Source organism: Canis aureus, chromosome 3, assembly GCF_053574225.1.
Source record: "Canis aureus isolate CA01 chromosome 3, VMU_Caureus_v.1.0, whole genome shotgun sequence".
NCBI classification, from domain to species: Eukaryota; Metazoa; Chordata; class Mammalia; order Carnivora; family Canidae; genus Canis; species Canis aureus.
Window position 1 is genome coordinate 30,830,392 of NC_135613.1, and position 20,177 is coordinate 30,850,568.

The 20,177-nt window shown below is 54.3% G+C and overlaps 2 protein-coding genes across 5 annotated transcripts in view; one reads left to right on the top strand and one right to left on the bottom strand.

The window, feature by feature from the left end:
* Positions 1–2,087, bottom strand: part of TP73 (tumor protein p73) — a 62,917-nt gene extending 60,830 nt beyond the window's left edge. The window contains exon 1 of the mRNA XM_077891494.1: positions 1,951–2,087. The gene's annotated coding sequence lies outside the window, so the exon portion shown is untranslated. The remainder of the gene's footprint in view (positions 1–1,950) is intronic.
* Positions 2,088–2,729: 642 nt separating this feature from the next.
* On the top strand, positions 2,730–20,134 carry WRAP73 (WD repeat containing, antisense to TP73). Of its 4 annotated transcripts, none has more exons than XM_077891499.1 (12): positions 2,730–2,857; positions 7,920–8,072; positions 8,596–8,712; positions 13,387–13,459; positions 14,598–14,719; positions 15,664–15,750; positions 16,064–16,198; positions 16,277–16,354; positions 17,372–17,477; positions 18,666–18,791; positions 19,290–19,481; positions 19,781–20,134. In XM_077891499.1, the coding sequence occupies exons 2-12, from the start codon at positions 8,049–8,051 to the stop codon at positions 19,921–19,923; spliced, it is 1,203 nt and encodes a 400-aa protein (XP_077747625.1). In that variant the 5' UTR covers positions 2,730–2,857; positions 7,920–8,048; the 3' UTR covers positions 19,924–20,134. The 4 variants fall into 4 exon arrangements, with proteins under 4 accessions (XP_077747625.1, XP_077747622.1, XP_077747623.1 ...); XM_077891496.1 differs by lacking the exon at positions 2,730–2,857 and adding an exon at positions 4,197–4,354; XM_077891497.1 differs by lacking the exon at positions 2,730–2,857 and adding an exon at positions 4,197–4,354 and having other exon boundaries at positions 14,601–14,719.
* The last annotated feature ends 43 nt before the right edge of the window (positions 20,135–20,177 follow it).

The window sequence follows — 20,177 nt, forward strand, 5'->3', positions numbered from 1 at the left end:
ACCATGTGTTTGTCTTCTTCACCCCTTATTTTATCTTAGCAACTTCTTTCCTATAAGTATCTACAGAATAAATTCCCCTTGAAACTGTCTTCCACATGGACAAACATGCTGCTTCCACCCACCTACCAATGAGATGAGTTCCCTTTCGGGTGTCAGAATCTCGGGGTGAATGTTTGCCTTTCTCCCAAAGTCCTCAGCCTCTCCACCTCTGTGTTAACTCTGTCCCTTACATGTGTTCAATGTTACAAATCCATTCCTGGATGTGGGTGGGGCATACTCTATAAATAAATCCTGAACTGAGGCATCCTCCAGCAGTGCCCCTGACAGGGGCCATCAGCCTCCACCCAAACCGGAGGCAGATTCCTGCCTTAGTGCCAGCCACTCCTTCCCTCCAAGGGGAGACCTGCTGGCCACGGAGGAGCTGCCCTCACCCCCAACTCAGGAGCAGCAGCTAGGATCAATAGCGTCACTTTGGGGCCCACTTAGTGGAAGTCAACCATTGCCTTGTAACTGGAGAAGAGGGTATCTGGACCCCAGCATTCTGACTTCACATCCATCTTCTTAACTTCTGTACCAGACTGGCTTTCCCAAGCGCTACCCTTCAGAATTTGGAGACACTACCCTGTTCCCCATAGCCTTCACTAGAAGGATGGCAAGGAGGGTCTAACCATTCTGAGGCCAATCCACAAGTACCAGCTGCCAGGTCAGTTCACCTGGGGCAGCCCCAACGGATGTATGACCGAGTGGCACAGCTCTGCAGCCTCTTATTTTAAAAGTCATATGCATCATCCATAAATTCGTTTGCTGCAAAATTTCAAGCATCCTGTCCTTTAGTTCTCAACCCAATGCCTTTTTATCTTTTATGAGTAGATTAAAAAATGGGTGGCTTGACCGTGGGACAATGCAATATAGTTCCGCTCACTCATTTTCTTCCAAAGCTAATAATTAAGGTTGAACAAATAAACAGCAACAATGACAGCAAATAAAACCAAACCATCATGCTAATCAGTTCCCAAATGTCCAGTTATTTAATAAACAGACACAATCCACTTGGACAGATTCACCTCTGCTCAGATTCACCAGACAGACACTGTCTCCCTGGCCCATTGCCGGTTGACAATGGTCTACCTGCACCCATCTATTTATGTAGACATGTGCACACTTTCTGCATACCGGCTTAGGGACCAGACAAAAATACAAGCTGAGTAAGAAGGTAATAATAGCTTCATCCCTCCAAAGGCTGAAAGGACAGTGGCTGCAAGGCAAGGAGAGGGAGCCAGGGTGGAGGAGATGTCTCCCCAGGGTGCACCAGAGGCCTGACTCTGCCCCTCCTCTCTCTAACTGGAACAGATTCACAAGACAGGCTGGGCAGCCCTGGACAGCTCAGAATCGCCTGGAAATGCCCCTCTGGAACCGTCGCTCCATGGATCTAGCTCTGTGGTCACGCAGGTTCTCCCGGTCCTGCAGAGCACTGGGTCTCTGGGGACTGAGGGAGTAACGGGCTGGATTTGTACAGCCCTCTTGGGTGCAGAGGGAGCTGGCGCCGGCGGGGAGGAGCTTGTCAGCGGCTTGCACCACACCTGCGCCCCGACCCAACCTGTTCCCCATCGGTTTGGGAGCCTCCCCTCAGAAGCTGGAGTGGAGAGGGGTCAGCTGGGGGAAGGTCCCTCCGGGAATCCCAGCGAGGCCGGTCCTGGCCCCAGAGGCACTCTGGCAGGACCTCGCACCCCGCGGCAGCCCGAGCTCCGGGCGGCTCCCTGCCACCTGAGCAGTGTCCCGGGGGCCGGCTGGACTCCGTAGGGAGACCCCACGTCACCCCCTCACAGCTCCCGCACGCCTGCCCCCTCGTCGCGCCCCCCAGCTTGGGAGCCCCCGGCCCACCCCACCCCTCCCCACCCCGCGCTCCGGCCCGGCAGGCCGCGCTGCCCCGAGGCCCTCGGCGCTTCCTACCTGGTGCGGTCGCAGCCCGGTGGCATCGACGCCGGCCGGCCCGGCGCTGGCCCCGGAGTGGGTGCGCGGCGGCACGGGCTACCCGGGCGGGTTATATGGGCGCCGGGAGGGGAGGCGCCGCGGGCAGGGCCGGCCGCGGGCGTTAGCGCCTCGGGCCCCCGCCGGGCGGGAAGGCAGCGCGGGCGCTCAGCGCGGCGGGAGGAGCGCGGGCGGCGGCGCGGGGCCGGGGCAGAGGTGGCCGCCGGCGCCCCGCCCCCCCAGCTGGCCGCGCTCGAGTCGGGGTCCTGGGCGCGCTCGGCCCCGCCTCCTTCCCGCCGCCTTTTGGCGCGCGTCGCCCCCGCGGAGCCTGCTGGGCCGCCGGCCGGGCTGGACGCGGGCTGGGCGCCGGGGCTGTCCCCGCGGGGATGGGGCTGCGGCCCTCCGCCAGCCTGGGGGCGCGGGCGGGGCGGGCGGGGCGGGCGGGGGGGCGGGCGCAGCGCTCTCCGCGTCCCGAAGCCTCGCGTTCCCGCAGACGCCGCATTTCCCCCGCACCCGGGCCGTCCTCCCGCCCGCACTGGCGCTCAGACTCCGGGGAGCGGGGGAAGCGCCATCCTGGTCCGCGGGGTGTGCGCCCCGCCGCCGGGCACCGGGGTGAGGGTCGCGGCCCCAGGGCCAGGTTGGGCGCGGCCGTCTGCGCCGCGGCGGCTCGGGGGAGACTCGGGGAGGGCGGGGCCGCCTCCAGGCCCCGCCCGGCAGTGCGGATCGGCGGGGACGCTCTGGGAGAGGCTCCCGGGTCCCCGCCCGCGCTCTTCCAGGGCGGAGGTTGCGTCCCTCGGCCCCCGGGAGTAACTGGTGACCCGCACCCCGCTCCCTGCCCTGGCCGCCGCCTGCAGGCCCCGGCGCCGCTTTCTTTCCTGCGTTCGCGCAGGTACGTGGGGGTGTCCGCGGCCACACGTGGGTCGTGCCCTGGAAGCGCGTCTAGGCGGGTGTTCCCGGACCCGCGCGGGGCGGGGCCTCGGCCTGAGAACCCGACGCGCCCGACGCGTAACGAGAGGCCCTCGGCGGCCCCCGAGGCGCGCTGCCTTCCGGTGCTCGCGGGACCCGTTATCCGCCTCCGGACCGCCGTCCCCGGGCCCGCGTGACCCTGCGTCAGTGGCGCCGGTGAAGTGAGCGCGAACCGGGCTGGTGCAGACCGGCTTCTGGCCGCCAAGGTCCGCATCTCACCTGGCGCACTTGGCTCACTTGTACACACCTGTACTGCTCACCTCCTGGTTTCGAGGGGCAGGGGGTAGGACCCGAGGGCGAATCGCATGCGCGGGTCCGTTTGGCCCAGTGCGGAGAAGGCCGGCACCGCCTACCTGGACGCGGGCGCGCACTTCCTACCCCTTTGTTCCAGAAGTTGGGGGGCGTCCTTGGGGAGTGGACCCGGGACCGTGCGCACGGAGGTGTGCGGGGGAGCCAGGCTGGGTCTGCGTTCTCAGACGGAGGATCGAGCGCAGCTGTCTGGGTCCGCGAGACCCGGTAGGCTGCGTACGCGCTGGCAGGGCCTGGCCGGGACCTGGGGGAAGTCTTGTTCGGGGAAAGAGGACTAGGGGTTCCCAGAAGGCGAGGGGGCACGGCACTCGCTGGGAGCGAGCGCGAAGTGCGCGATGCTGATGCAGGTGCCCGCCGCCCCGTGCCGAGGACCCCGCCCAGGTCGGGCTCCCGCGCGGTGCCTCTCCTCTACGCGGGTCCAAATGCAGAGGGCGCGCGTGCGAGGAACCGGAGGGAGCGCGACGCCCGCCTGCGGAGTCAGCGCCCCATTGGCTCCCCCAGACCTAGGTGGTACCCAGGGGAGGCGGGGTAGGGTTGCCCGATGCAGCTGAAACATCTAGGGAAAACGAATGCGCATTTACACAGGTGCATATGCACTATTACATATATGGAGAAACACGTTTATATGTAAATATATTTACATCTAAGTGTTTATATATAGGTACACGTGTAAGAGTAAATACACACGGGACACCCATTTACATTTGAATTTCAGATAATTGGGTACTTTTTTTAGTATAGATTTGTCCCATGAAGTTTTAGAAACATTTGTCCACAAAAATGGTTCGTTGTTCGTCTGAAATTCAATTTGAGCGCGCGCCCAGCGTTTTTCTAGCAACCCTGGCGGGAATGGACAGCGAGTCAGGAAGGAGGGCGGTGGGGCGGGGCCGCCTGAACTACAAGCCCCACAATGCCGCGCGGGCACCCGGGGCCCTGATAGGCTGCGCCATGCTTCCGCTCTCCGTCACTTCCGGCCGCGGAGGTAGCGGTTGCGGCCGCCCCAGCTGCACAGAAGCGCGCGGCCCCGGGGTCTGCGGTCGCCATGAACTTCTCCGAGGTGTTCAAGCTCTCCAACCTGCTCTGCAAGTTCTCCCCGGATGGCAAATACCTGGTGAGCGGCCTCGGGCCGAGGAGGGGCAGCTCGGGGGGCCGCGGGTACTGGCCTCAACGAGTGGTCCCTGGCGGATGCCTGCAACCGGGGCCCGGGGCAGGGGGCGGGGGTGGGGGCCGGGAGGGGGACTGGGGTGGGGACCCGGGGTGGACACCGGGGAGGGGGACCCGGGTGGACACTGGGGCCGGGGGCCGGGGTGGGGACCCGGGAGGGGGACTGGGGTGGGGACCCGGGGTGGACACCGGGGATGGGGACCCGGGTGGACACTGGGGCAGGGGGCCGGGGTGGGGACCCGGGGTGGGTACCCGGGGCAGGGGGCGGAGGTGGGTACCCGGGGTGGACACCGGGGCAGGGGGCTTGGGTCCCCCTCCCCGGTGTCCACCCCGGGTCCCCACCCCAGTCCCCCTCCCGGCCCCCACCCCCGCCCCCTGCCCCTTGGGTGGGTACCCGGGAGGGGGCCGGGGTGGACATCGGGGCGGGGGGGGGCGGGGGGGGTACCCAGAGCAGGGGGCAGGGAGACGGAGTGGATACCCGGGGAGAGGGACTGGGGTGGATATCCGGAGCCCGGGTGGATACGCGGGGCAGGGGACTCAGGCAGTCCTGCTCTAAGTCCTGCTCTAAGCACGGGCCCCCAGGAACTGGACTTGGGCAGGTGTGAGCCTCCCTGCACCTCAGTTTCCATCTGTCAGAGGCAGATAATGGCAATGCTGTCTCCACACATTTGAGGATACGGAGCATATCAGCTCACTGTTGTTATTTTGACGCATAAAGGCAAATATATAATTCCGTTGACTGGACCCTGGTACAGTAGTGCAGCTGCGTTGTCTTTCCCAGGCTTCTTCCCCGGTCTCTACCGTGTGCCAAATAAGTGGTTGAAATAATAGTGTTCTATGTCCAGATAAATGGAGTTGTCTGCATTGCTTTTATTTGAGCTGTTAGGATTTGAGCTGTTCATTACCGGGCGAGAGAATGGTGCTGAAGTCACCGAGCTCCTCTGGACAGGAAATGGAAGTTTTGAAATGTACCAATATCATCAGTGTATATGCTTAGAACCTTGGGTGGGGGAGGCGGTAGGGGGGATAATTGACATGGGAAATCCATTAAGAAAAAAGTGATGCCTTACAAAAGGGCATTTAGTTCTCTATATGAACTTATTGATGCCTTATGATTCGTTTTCAGATTGAGGCTTATTAACATTCCTGTTATTTGTCTAGCTCTTTGAGAATATAACTCCTTTATGGAGGTATTATTCTAAATCATGTAAATTAGCATTCAGCTTAAAAATACATAATGTCTTCTGCTTAAAGTTCACCCCAGAAACCTTGGTGTATTTTTCAAAGTGCTCCCCATATATTGGTTTTATAAAAGTCCCAGTAAATTACAGAAAGAGACTATATATTAACTTTCTTTTTGTTGCTCTTTGGGCTTCTACACTCTAGTGAAAATATAGCAAGAAGCTTGATAATAATGTTACTGGAATCCTGTTCTTCAAAGCTCTCCTAAATCCTGAAGAAAGTAGGTCTGTGTTGCTATTTTTAATATCTTGCAACAGATTTTTTTTGAAGATTTTATTTATTTATTCATGAGAGACACAGAGAGAGGCAGAGACACAGGCAGAGGGAGAAGCAGGCTCCATGCAGGGAGCCCAACACGGGACTTGGTCCTGGGTATCCAGGATCAGGCCCTGGGCTGAAGGCGGCGCTAAACCGCAGAGCCACCCGGGCTGCCCCCTTGCAACAGATTTGATGTGTTTTTACAGAAGTTCCATTTCATAAGGAGTTCATTGTAACTGATTGCAAAGCTACAGTATGACCCATGCTTGTTCTAATCTGCAGTTGCCCTCCCCTTTCCTTTTTTTTTAAAAGAGATTTTATTTGAGAGGGAGAGCACAAGCAGGGTGAGGGGCAGAGGAAGAGGGAGAAGCAGGCTCCCTGCTGATCATGACCAGGACCCTGGGATCATGACCTGACCTAAGCCGAAGACAGATGCTTCACCGACTGAGTCCCCCAGGCACCCCTCCCCTCTCCTTTGGACAAGGACAACTCATGAAGCCTTTGTAAGACGTCTATTCATAGACCACAAACCAATAATCTGGTTTGATCTTGAAAAGGACCAGAAGGAAGCCGTTACCGTTTAAAAATCAGTTAAACTGTGGTATAATCTATAGTCAGCAGATGAGTAAACTCAAATTGTTTGCTTAGATGTGGGTATTATTAACAAGTATGACCATAAACTGTCTTCAAGAAAACAGTGTTGACTCTTGAACATTTTGCTAGTCAGTATCCAGAGTAAGGCAGTGCGGCTGTGAGGAAAGCATCTCTGCTTCTCCCTCCTATGCCAGGGAAGTGTGGTTCTCACCCCATACGTCTCCTTTGCTGTCATACTGCTGCTACACTCACTGCACTGCTGACACTCACGGTCACGTTTGCCAGAAGCGGGGTGTTCCACAGCCCTTGAACCTCCAGGATACTAGTGGGGTGTCCATTCTGGCACTGTGTGCCTTGAGCCCCACCTCACATGCCAGCCACAGTAGCAAGCCTTCAGGTTACACACAACTTCTGTCTCACTGGACTGCGAGTCCCACATTCCCACAGCACTCTCGGGTTTGATGACTCTTCCAGAGTGGCTCACAGAGCTCAGGGAAACAGTCGCTTGTGTTTGTGAGTGTGCTAAAGCATATGATAAAAGAGACAAGTGACCAGCCAGATGAAGAGATACGTAGGACAAGGTCTGGGAGGGTCCCGAGTGCAGGAGCCTCTGTCCCTGTGAGTGTGCGCTGCATCACCTTCCTTACGTGGGTGTGTTCACCAGCCTGGAAGCTCTCTGATCCCTGTACTTTTGGCATTTTACAGAAGATTCCTCATGATCATTTATGAACTCTTATTTCCAGCCCCTCTCCCCATCTCCAGAGGATGGCATGGGGCTGAAAATTTCAAGTTTCTAATCATAGCTATTGGTATTTCTAGGGACCAGGAACCCACCTAGAGTTGCCTCATTAGAACAAAAGATGCCTCTTTTACACAGGAGGTTTCAGGGGCTTTAAGTGTCCTGTGCCAAGGCTCAGGGGCAGAGACCAGAGTGTATGTTCTGTTACTTGGAAGTAAGCGAGTGTTTACAAAAAGCATCCTTACGTGTCAGTGGTCCTCACCAAGAACCCCGAGTCCTCATCCTCACTTCCTATGGCTTGTCTGTAGGTGGTCCAAGCAGCAGAGCACTTGGTTAGTTCACAGAAGAGCTCGACTCACAGTGCTTCCTACCTTAGTTCTTCAGGTTTAAGTAGGAAAGGAGTAGAAAATGACTCGAGTAGAGAGTTTTAACAGAATACTTTACCCTGGAACATAATTTTAACACATAGTTTGTATGTTTCAACTGTGTCTTTGTGTGAACTTCCCCTATGTTTGGAGTGGGCAATACAGTTGGTGAACATGAGGTCATCCAGATAGAAGATGCTGCATCTGAAGGGAGAGAAGGAAATGGAATTCCTGGATGGAGGGGAGCGCGGATATCCCACAGGCTCCCTTCCTTTGGATTGTAGACCATCAAGGGCTTTCTTTTCCCTTTCTAGGCTTCTTGTGTGCAGTACCGGTTAGTGGTCCGCGATGTGAACACCCTTCAGATCCTTCAGCTGTACACATGCCTGGACCAGATCCAGCACATCGAGTGGTCGGCGGACTCCCTGTTTATCCTGTGTGCCATGTACAAGCGGGGGCTGGTGCAGGTGTGCTGCCCTCAGGGCTCAGAGCCAGGAGCCTTCCTGGACAGAGTGATCATGTTCTGTGCCCTCATAGTTTGGGAAAAAAAAAGAGGCAGTGTAGCTCAAAGCTAGTTTTCCCTTAAAAGTATAATACTTTTCGTGGTTTAAGTACTTTCAAAACGAGAAAACACTTAGATATTCTTAATCTGTAACCAAATAGAATTCCATAACAGGAAGTGTTCACAGTGTTCTAGCAACTTGGGCGTCACGGGTTTTGGGAAGTGGTAGATGTGGTGTTTTTTTATAGATCTAAAGTGAACCTAAAGGAGCGCTTAGGGCTGGTGAAGGTATAAACTTTAAAACTCAACATAGCAGATTTGCGCAGAAGTGAGGCTCCGTGCTGCCAGCAGGAACCGGCCCCTCCACACGGGAGATTTGGAAAGCTTCCCTGGGTTGTGACTGGGAGCAGTTGACGGCCAGCTGTGTTTAGGCTTGGGTAGTGAGCTGATCTGTCGCGGTTCTGCACTTCTGTGTGTTGCAAATACAGGTGTGGTCCTTGGAGCAGCCGGAATGGCACTGCAGAATCGACGAGGGCTCGGCCGGGCTGGTGGCCTCATGCTGGAGCCCTGACGGGCGCCACATTCTCAATACCACTGAGTTCCATGTAAGTGCACAGGCACACGTCTTGAATCCATTCCTCCTGAAATCACATGGTAGTGGTTATATGGGTAAGTTTTGAAGAAAGATGTGTGTCTTAAATCATCAGGGTGTTAAAATCACACAGTGTCGTTAGATAATCTTTCTGCCCAATTTTAAAGAAAAATAAAGCAGATTTGTAAAAAAATTCTTCAATTACATTCTTAGGGATTTAAAAGGTTCCTTTACTTTGACAGTAGAAGGTGAGCTTCCCTGTGAATGAGTTTACATCTTTCCCTTACGAGGCCTGACCTGTGACCATCGGTCACTGCTTCATCCACAGCGTCCACCCTGGTGCTCCTCCAGGCCACTGGCACTGCCCCGGGGCCCCACATATGGAGACAGGTGTTTGAGATCTGGTAATAAATCCGAGCTAACCCGGGGAGTATAAATATGACTCAAGAATATATAAATACAGGGAATTTGGCAAATATAAGGTATGAGGGTAGAAGGTCTTTGGTGTCAGTGGTGTTTGTTTTAAATGTAGAAAGTTCCCTGAATCCCTTTATCAGTGTGCTGTTAGAGGGGCATCATAACCCAGTGTTTGGGTCTGAAGCCCCCGAGGGCCATCTGAGGTCTGGGCTGCCAGCTGCCCAGTGTGTGCATGTGGCAAGGGGGTGTATTTGTTCACAGCCATGAGGACGCGGAGTGACCCTGTGGGGTATCACCCAGTCTTTCCGGGTCTTTCTCTTGTTGGCATTATTTGGGATAAGGTTTGTACCCAGCCTGGCTGGGATGGCTGCTCCAGATGGCTGTGTGGCTCCACACGGCTTCTGCTTCAGTTTGAAATCCTGCTTTAATCTGACATCTGCTGATAGAAGCTCTTGGAGAGTGAGCAGCAAAGGGCACTCAGTTTCCCTGTGGTCTACATATTGGCCTTTTAAAGATGTTAAAACTCGGTTTCCAGATGCGGTGATTTTAGCTATGTATAAAGCCTCGCCTGACAGTCCTCATGATCAGAATTGTTGGGGCCAGGATCCAGTCTCCAGATGGGCATATGCCACGGGCCCTCTGCCTCCCTTACATCAATATGACAGAGAAATCGTGCACCTTCTGGATGAGATTCTGGGGGTATGAGAAAGGAAGGCCTATGTGTGTGCTTCCCCTGGTGCCCGAGAACAGAGCCTCCCAGCGACCCTCTGACCCTGTGCTCATCACGTCTTGCCTTTCTTCAGCTTGTGTACACACTACTGTTTGGTTTGCATTTATTTTATTTAAAGTTTACTTACATGAATTCATCCTCTGTATTCTGTGTCTGTTCCCCCTCCATGGTTGTCCGTTCATCCATGTGGACGGTGTGGCTGGTTCTTCCATCCCTCCTAGGAGAAATCATGCGCCTCTGCTGTTGCTGGGCATTTGAGGTATTGGGATCCACATTCTCCAGAGTCTATTGTACATGACCTGTGTTGAGATGCCCTGTCTTGGGTGTAACCTTGGAGGTTGCCTGGTTAGAGTAAATTGCATTCAATTTTCCAGAGCATTTGTATCAGGATTTATTTGTTTATTGCTTTTTTTTATTTATTTTTTTCATGAGAGAGACACAGAGAGAGAGAGGCAGAGACACAGGCAGAGGGAGAAGCAGGTCCCATGCAGGGAGCTCGATGTGGGACTCAATCCCAGGACTCCAGGACCACATCCTGGGCCAAAGGCAGGGGCTAAACCTCTGAGCCACCCAGGGATCTCGTTTACTACTTTTTTAAAAATATTTTATTTATTCATGAGAGACACAGAGAGGGAGACACGCAGACAGAGGAAGAAGCAGGCTCCCTGCAGGGAGCCTGATATGGGACTTGATCCCAGGACTCCGGGATCATGACCTGAGCCAAAAGCAGACGCTCAGCCACAGAGCCACCCAGGCATCCCTGTATCAGGATTTAAAATGATTGCCAATCCAGTAGAGCTATAGTGCTATTGCATTTTGGTTTTAATAATCATTTCCCTGTTAGTGAGGTCGAATGCTTTCATATCTTGTTTTACATGCCTACACATTCTCACACTTCATGTAAATATATGGTTCAGGGTCATGTGGAGTCCATAACAATGTGTGGTGTGAGGTGGGGATCAATTTTTATCTTTTTCCCAATAACATTTTCAAGAACTGAATTTCTTTATATTTACAGAACATGTCTGATTTTTTTGAAGTTCTTTTTTTATAGATGTTATTTGTTTGAGAGAGAAAGAAAGTAAGTGCAAGAGAAGGGAGGGCAAGGGGGAGAGAACCCCGAGCAGACTCCCTTCTGAGCACAGAGCCCACACAGGGCTTGATCCCACGACCCTGATGTCATGATGACCTGAGCTGAAACCAAGAGTCAGACACATAACCAGCTGCACTACCCAGGTGCCCCAAACACTTGACTTCATCCTGCTCTCGCTCCATCGATGTGCCAGTTGCACACTGTTTAAGTCACGGGTTTATAGCACGTCATTGTCTGATGGGTCTAGCCTCTTCGTTGCCCTCGTTCTCTCAGGTGTTTCTCACATACTCGAATACTCGAGGCTGTTACGAACTGTTGTATCATCATGGTGAATTGAACCTTTATGTAAATCACCGTTCTTCATTCCTCATGGACCTGTTTGCCTCACAACCTGCCTTATTGGCTGTTGGTGTAGCATGGCCTCCTGGTTCGGGTGCTCGTGGTGTTTCACTCCTGTTATGTCCCACGTTTCCATGTCTGTGAGTCTTGGGGTCTGCATTGTAAACAGACTACAGCCGCCTCAACAAAAATAAACTGACAAACTTTCTTACACCTCCACAAAGCCAGGTAAGGGCTGGTAAGCAATCCCACTCAGCCAGAGCAGTGACCCTGTCCACCCTGAGGCTGGCCCCAGGACCACATAGCCTGCAGGCTTCTGTCACTCAGCACCACTGTCATCCGGGGCCTTAGCAGCGGCTCCTGGTAGCTGGGTGCCATCACACTGCACAGGGATGGGCATTTGCTTTCTGTCCACCTATCCACGCGCAGTTGGGCTGTTCCCCATGTGTGCTGTGATGGACACAGTGCAGTGAACACGCACATAGGAGTCTGTGCACACGTCCTCACGTCCTCACTCTCGGGGAGATACCAGGGGTGGGATGCCTGGGTAGAGTGCCAGGAGGGCTGCCTTGGGGGTGGGATACCTGGAGGTGCCCATGGACTGTTTTAGGAAGCTGCCAATGGTTCTCTCCCATGCCTGCCACCCTTGCCTGTGCCTGCTCGCCCAGGTGAGAGCTCAGGTGTTCTGCGTTCTCATTAACACTTGTCATTCCAGGTTTCTGTTGTTGGTCTCTGCTGTGTCGTGTCTCCTTGCAGTTTTGTGTTTTCCTTATGACTGATGACGTTAAACATCCTTCACGCACTTGTTTTTGTATGACTTGTCCATATCCTCTCTTGAATCTTTATCAGGTTGTTTGTCATGTCATTCAGTTGTGAAGCTTCTGGTGATACTCCCTGGACGCAGGTCCTCTGTTAGGTGGTGTTTGGCAGGTGTTTTCTTCTGCTCCATGGCTTGCTTTCTCGTTTCCTTAAGCTTCTTTAAAAGAGCAGAAGTGTTTCATTTTGATGGAATCTAACATCCATCTTTTTTCTTTTATGTTTTCTGCGTTTAGCATCTAAAGAAATCCCCCCCCAACCCAAGATCAAAAAAGAGTTTACTCTGTTTTCTTCTAGGAGTGTCATGGTTTGATGCCTACGTTTAGATGCAGGACCTATTTTGAATCTTTGTCTTCCCCAGTTGCACTTCTGTCAGCAGTTGTCATGTGTGCAGGTCTGTGTCTGGACTCTTGTTCTATTGATCTGTTAGCCTGGCTTTGTGCATATAGCACGTTCCCTGCTTACTGTGCCCAAGCCCATGTGAACTTTCCAGCTTTGTCTGTGTTCAGAGTCAGCTGCTGGACGCTCCAGGTAGTGAACTTCCATGTTGGCCAATGGCAATGGCATGGAGACAGTTCTCAGAAACAAAACTAGGAATTGGGGTAAATAAATTGTGGCTATTCTATTCACTTTTCAACTATGAAAGGATCTAGAGGGTTATAGAAGCTCAGTATTAGATGCAAGTATAGACTAGTGTTTGAACACTTGAATGTTGTGACACAGAGGCCTACGTCCCCTCTGAGGTCTTTTTCTGGGGACACGTGTCCGTGTCCACCCCGCCAGGCACTCGGGGACAGGAGAGGTCAGGCGGCTGATGCCACACAGTGGTCACCCCAGAAGCCCCATGTGGCACAGCCACCGTGCAGGCGGTCCTGTCCTGCCACCTCCTGCTCATAAGTCTGCTGAGGCACAGGGGGAACCAGGCAACCTCACTCAGTCCTGGGGACACCCATAGTCCTGGATAGCATTCCCACGTGAACATGTTTCCTGGACTACACTGCTTCTGCAGGTCTGTTACAAAAGGAAAACTGTTACTTTGAAATTCCAAACTAAAATGCCCTTATGTTTGACCTTGTGTCGCTCACATAATGGTCACAAAATGAAAAGCAAATACCAAGAACATGAGATTTAGCCACAGTAAACTGTCAGAAGAAAACAGCCCTGGAGCTACTACTGCTTTTGATTCTGCAGTAAACCGCGCACTCGGGCCACTGGTGACATGCTGGTGACCTCAGGCAGTCTTTCGGAACCTGCTGCATCTTCACTGTGTTCTTTCCCCTTTCTCTCAACAGCTGCGGATAACTGTCTGGTCCTTGTGCACAAAATCTGTGTCCTACATCAAATATCCTAAGGCCTGTCAGCAGGGTGAGTCGGCCGAAGCTGATCTAAAAGCCATGTCTGTGTAGTTTGGGTTCAGAGATTCAGGGAGGGGGTGCCCTGTTCCATCCCTGAGGGTTTATGGGCAGCGTCTCAGCACAACACTGGCTTGTCTCTCTGCACCCATGCCTGCTGATGCTTCTCTGTGATTCCCACGTGTGTCTCTAGAGGATGAGGCAAAATCTCAGTGGGTCTAAGGGCCTCAAAGAAGCAGGCTATATGTGTGGTCCCCATCCCCATGTCGTAGGACTGGGGCCAGGCCCCACCGTTCACGCCTCTCCTGAGACCTCCGCGCCCCCCTCCCCTCCCCAATCTGAACTTCAGGCCACTAGGCCTCCTGTCACCAGCCCGGTGCTTTCTGAGCCTGGGGGAGGTGCCACACACTGGGCCCAACACTGTGTGACTCCGGGGGGCTGCCAGGCCCCAGTGGACACCCAACCCTGAATGTGCAGTCACGTGTCTGTCATTGAATAAGCAGAAGGAAGCCTTACGTAATTTGAATATTTCTTCCATTTTTTCTGTTGTCATTAAGTTTGCGACTTGAATTTGAATGAAATGTGATCGCACATTCATTTTTTATCTTTATAACTTGAGTATGAGTGTCTCTCCAGACAGCATACACATTTCTTGAGTGGAAACAACAGGTATCTTGTGTGTTCTTCTGGCTCACGAAGTGTGAGCTGTGACCTGGGGCTTTTTGAGCCCAAACAGGTCTGGAAAATATAGCTGAGCGTTTTCTCCCAAAGTTTATTTCCAGATTCTTACCTTAAATTTACTTCTTCCAACTAAGTACTTTCATTCAAAAGTGAAAATAAGTGTAACGACCAGCTGACTTAAAGCCAGCGGAATTCCCTATGCTTTGTTTTCTAGGCGTGTGACAACCCGTCAGGGGTCATTTGAGGTCAAAGCTGTATTTCCAGTAACATTCTGTGGCTCTTTGGGGCTCTGATGCCCTCGGTTTTCCTGCACACATCTCGCCAGCTGGGGGCCTGGGGCATGTATGGAGCAGCCCAGGCTGTAGAGCCAAGACCACAGTCATGGCTCCGTGGCTCCGCTGTGGGCCGCGTGCACCCATCCCTTCCCGCATCCTCTGCAAGTGTGATTCCCCTTCCTTGGCCCTGGACAGCAGGCCCTTCTCTCACAGGGATCACCTTCACCAGGGATGGCCGCTACATGGCGCTGGCAGAGCGGCGCGACTGCAAGGATCATGTGAGCGTCTTTGTCTGCAGCGACTGGCAGCTCCTGCGGGTAGGAGGCGCTTGATCCTGCAAGTGGGGTGGCCAACATGGGTTCCCAGCTGCTTCAGGACACTGTCAGGAGAGCATGCAGCACCAAGCTGTCCTCGCGCCAGAATGCAGGGGCTGTGTGCAGCTTTGCAGGCCACCTGGCATGCAGAGGAGGTGACAGGCATCATCGTGAGCCACTTTCCTGGGGTCATACCATACCACTGTATGAGGAGGAGGAGGAGGGCCTGCTCTGGGCAAGATGCCAGGGTGCCTCAGAGCCCAGGGCGCAGAGCCCTGCCCTGGCCAGGCTTCTATCTACAGGAGGTTGGAGGCAGAGAAGCCTCCAGAATGGGAATGCCCGTTCCCTCAGAGCACCGAGGAGGCCTCCCCAACCAAGCATGGGGTGTCCTGGCAGGATCTTGCCTGAGTTGGCCTTACAGGGGTGAGGCTGAGCCAGGCAGAGGGGGGAAGAGAGAGGGGCACGTGTGGCCAGTGGTGCTGGGCCTTACTGGGCTCTGTCCTGCTGGGGAGGTTCCAGCCACTGGCGGCCAGCCTGGGACCTCTTCAGTGTTCAGGCAGGATTTTAATGGCAGAGGGACAGAGCTGTAATATTTTTGCCCATTTCTATATAAGTAAATGTATAACTAATGTATTAAAAATATCAATCATAGGGATCCCTGGGTGGCGCAGCGGTTTGGCGCCTGCCTTTGGCCCAGGGCGCGATCCTGGAGACCCGGGATCGAATCCCAAGTCAGGCTCCCGGTGCATGGAGCCTGCTTCTCCCTCTGCCTGTGTCTCTGCCTCATTCTCTCTCTCTCTCTGTGACTGTCACAAATAAATAAAAAAAATTAAAAAAAAAAAAAAAAAAGATACTATAAAAAAAAAAATATATCAATCATAAATTGTGAATCTGTTTAAGGAAAACACTTTCCAGTTGAATTTGTTTCTCCCTCTTGCCTTCGGAAGCACTTCGATACGGAGACCCAGGACCTCGCAGGGATTGAGTGGGCCCCCAACGGCTGTGTGCTGGCAGTGTGGGACACCTGTCTGGAGGTATGCAAAGTAGCCAGGTAGGCCTCTGGTGTGTTAAGCGCATCCACCTGTGTTTACCGGATGCTTTTCAAATGTGGCGGCTCGGTTAGTTTCCTGGGCTCTGATGCTGAGCAGCAGCCGTTTGACCAGAAAGTCCTTCCGTTTGTGGCCAAGGTCCATAGGTCACCCCTGTGGGAGGGCCTGTCCTGCGGCACTGTCCTCCCCACTCTCCCCACTTCCGCTTGCTCTCCAAGGGCCCCCCCACCCGCAAGGCACCTATATGCTTCCCATGTGGGGCCGGTGTGCGTCTCACCAACCACAGTTTCTCCTGCAGTACAAGGTCCTGCTTTACTCCTTGGATGGCCGGCTCCTGTCTGCGTACTGTGCCTACGAGTGGTCCCTGGGTGTCAAGTCAGTGGCCTGGAGCCCCAGCAGTCAATTCCTAGCGGTTGGAAGCTATGACGGGAAGGTAAGGACAGGGTGGTGCCCTCCATGACACCTGGGGCACAGCGCAGGCCAGGCCCTCATGCTCCCCTTCCCCCCTCAGGTGCGCATTCTTAATCACGTGACTTGGAAAATGATCACAGAGTTTGGGCATCCAGCAACCGTCAATAATCCCAAAATAGTAAGTCTGGAATGCATGTTTCCTTTTGAGCAGTATTTGGGGAAGGGAGGCAGAAGAATACTGCTCTTTACATCACGTTGTTGATTGTGATGTAGGTACTTTCATCACCAGAAACTTCTGTCATTACCGCAGTTCATGCATCAGATGCCACCAGTGCTCTCCCTGTCTTCCTGTCCACATTCACAAAGGACTGGAATGGTGTCCTTGCCCTGTTCTCCCCCACTACCCCCAGTACCTCCCACTTGCAAGCACTGAGCATCTGGAGCTGGGGGACCAGGCTAGAGAAGTGGAGATGGGTGTCCCTGGGGCAGGCAGGGACAGGCAGCCTGCTGAAGGGTTACAGGGTCGGACACCGGGAAGAAGTGATACAGGATCTGAGGGAGGAGCGGTTCAGGCAGCAGGAACAGGAAGTGCAAAGGTCCTAAGGCAGGGATGTGTATCCATTCAGCAGGGCACAGACTGACCTCAGCCTTGGGGAGCTTGACCACAGATGAGAAACATGAGTAAAGATGGAAGGAGGGTCGGCAGGGGCAGGGCTACAGGTACCAGTGTCGAAGGGAAGGGAAGGGAAGGGAAGGGAAGGGAAGGGAAGGGAAGGGAAGGGAAGGAGGGATACCTGGGGATGTCAGGCTCAGGCAGAAGTCCTGAGGCCAGGGAGGTACAGACGAGCCAATCAATGGTCTTGGGAGGCCAAGACCGAGCAGGCCAGCCATTTAGCCCGCAGCCCGAGCGCGCTCTAATGCTGTAGGGCAGGCGGGGGGCTCCTTCACTTCCTCCGGCACAGGCCCGTCAGGCTGCCAGTCACAGATGCCCCTCGTTCCCTCGGCCTGTGTCTGTTAGTTGTGTATAAACCTGCAGTCGGCAGCCACTGAGGGTGCTGAGAACCCCCACAAGGGAGTGAGTGCTGCTGGGCCCCGTCTGTCCTGTCACCAGGGTTGGCATGCCTTGTGGTGCCGTCATCACATCTGCTCCCGCCCGTCCTGAGCGGGGTGGTGGCAGGACTGTCCTGTGTTCCAGGTTGTGTATAAGGAAGCTGAGAAGAATCCACGGCTGGCCCTGGGCCGCCTTGCCTTCCCCCCACCCAGAGCAGCGCCTGGCCCATCCTCCACCACCGAGAGCAAATGTGAGCAGCAGGCGGGGGGTTCACTTTTTCTCCTTTTTTTTTTTTTATGAGAGACTGCCATTTGTTCAGGTGGAATTCAGACCTTTCTTTTTTTTAGAGTTTATATATTTGAGAAAGTACACGTAGTCATGCACAAGTTGGGGGGCAGAGGGGGCGGGAGAAGCAGATTCCCTGCTGAGCAGGGAGCCAGATGTGGGACTCGATCTCAGGACCCTGGAACATGATCTGAACTGAAGGCAGATGCTTCACCCACTGAGCCACCCAGGTGCCCCAAGACATTCTATTTTTTTTTTTTAATTTTATTTATTTATTCATGAGAAACACAGAGAGAGAGAGGCAGGCTCCATGCAGGGAGCCCGATGTGGGACTCGATCCCAGGACTCCAGGATCGTGCCCTGGGCCACAGGCAGGTGCTAAACCGCTGAGCCATCCAGGCGTCCCTAGACATTCTATTTTTAAGGTACATTTTGCTTTTCCTCTAGTAGCTCCAGCCAGCATCCCTCCACCCATGAATCAGTAGACCTGGGGAAATGTTTTGTTGATTGCATCTAAGCACTGGAAATCTCATTTTTGACAGCTGGTCCTCTGAGGGCAATTTCTTTAATGGATGGTAAAACCCTTGGATGAGCCAGGAAGAGGAGGAGCCATTAGTAACGGGGGCCCTGGAGCTGCAGAGCTGGGTGTGGGGCCTGGGCAGGGCGCCTGTGCCTTGGTTCCCACATCGGTACAGCGGGCAGAACTTTAGGATGGAGGAGATGTTGGAGCGGCCCCTGGGCCAGGCCGTACCCCACTCCCCCAGGCCCAGTAAGCACCCCGAAGGGGGAGGCACACCTGCCTACTTCATCATCATCTTACAACCTTCTGCTGCTGGTTTTATGATGTGTGGTATTTAAGACTATTTTGTAGAGCAGTTTAGGTTTACACCAAAATTGAGGGGAAGGCATGGTTTCCCACACACCCCTGCCTCATGTGCGCAGCCTCTCCACGATGTAGACCCCGTGGTGGTGCGTTGGGGACACCGACAGGTGACACAGCTCCCAGCGCGGGACCCAATCCTGTTAAGCCCCCACCCCACATGTTAACGTGACGTCAGCTTTCCCCATTGGGGCAGGCAGCAGCCCACATGGGTCAAGCGGTGCAAGTGCTGCCCTGAGGTGGAGATTGCAGTGTCCCCTCTCCACGTTCTAGATGAGATCGCCTCGGTGCCAGTTTCCTTACAGACTTTGAAGCCGGTTGCTGACCGAGCAAACCCGAAAATTGGAGTGGGAGCACTGGCCTTCAGTCCAGACAACTACTTCTTGGCGACAAAAAATGGTCAGTGGCTGCGGCCCCACATCCTGTCCTGTTTCCTCCAGTGCCCAGGTGTTCAGACTGTATGGGAAGAGACCCTGGTAACAGGCTTCCCAGGATGTTGTGTCCTCCCGTCTTGTACTGGGACATTGTGCCCACAGAAGCTTCTGGAGACCAGGCCTTGTCTGCAGAGCAGCAGCAGGTTGACCGCTGTGCGTCAGTGTCCCCTGCCGCTGGGCTCTTTTGTTCAGTAGAGAACAGGGCCTGGGCACCACCATGGCTGCTGGTTTGGTTTATACAGGAAGGGGGTTTACGTTTTTAAGGGCTTTAAGAACAACCATCCAATGTGCCCTTGTGGCCTGTGAACTGGGGTGGGGGGTCCAGCCTGTACAGATGCCGGAGTGGCAGCCGTGCCCCTGGGTCCCTTGGCCTGCCCCTAGTGTCCTCTCCAGTGTGGATGCTGAAGCAGGCAGGGGGTGGTGAGGAACCCAGGACCTGCCCTGTCTCCCCACCCTCCCTCAGACAGCATCCCGAACGCCGTGTGGATCTGGGACATACAAAAGCTGAAACTCTTCGTGGTCCTGGAGCAGCTATCCCCAGTGCGTGCCTTCCAGTGGGACCCGCAGCAGCCCCGGCTGGCCATCTGCACGGGAGGCAGCAGGGTGTACCTGTGGTCGCCGGCGGGCTGCGTGTCAGTGCAGGTGCCCGGGGAAGGTGAGCACGGTATTCTCGGCCCGCCGTAGGCAGAGCCCTAGCACACTGGCACATTTCTGCAGACCTGGACACTGTGGCTCACGTGAGAGCCTCGCTCAGGATCTTCGGGTAAACCTCATGGCCAGACCCCAATATGCACATCTGGCAAGGGCCCTGAGGTGCTCAGCTTTTCTGGGTGTAGGAGACCCCCCTGAATGGGCATCTGGGGCTATAGCTGGGGCTCTCCAGGCCTGTTCTCTGCCCACAGGATTTGGGACTGTGCTCACTCTTTAACCCTCTGGCCACCTGTCTCTCTCTAGGTGACTTTCAGGTGCTTTCTCTGTGCTGGCATTTAAACGGAGACTCATTGGCCCTCCTCAGTAAGGATCACTTCTGTCTGTGTTTCCTGGAGACTGAGGAGAGGGTTGGCACCACCTTCGGACGGCCAGGTGACCACACGTAGGACCCATACGTATCCAGGCCTGGGTGTGAACAGAGGGAAACACCCCCCGGCACCTGCCGGCTGCAGAGTCGGGACCAGATTTCTCTGGGGAGCTGCTGCAGCTAGTGGCCCAGATGAAAGGACTCGCTTTTATTTTTCTATAGCATTTTTGTAAATATGTATGGTATGAAATGAATTTTTATTTAAAATAAATATTTGGTAATTCACAAAATGGCTGATGCTTGTGTTGGTGAGAGGTTTGGGTTGTGGAAAGG

Coding starts and splice junctions, on each gene's coding strand:
- WRAP73 (XM_077891496.1), top strand. CDS start 4,286: ATGAACTTCTCCGAGGTGTTCAAGCTCTCCAACCTGCTCTGCAAGTTC. Junction 15,751..16,063: donor TGTGGGACACCTGTCTGGAG/GTATGCAAAGTA, acceptor TTTCTCCTGCAG/TACAAGGTCCTGCTTTACTC. Junction 18,792..19,289: donor CTTCTTGGCGACAAAAAATG/GTCAGTGGCTGC, acceptor ACCCTCCCTCAG/ACAGCATCCCGAACGCCGTG.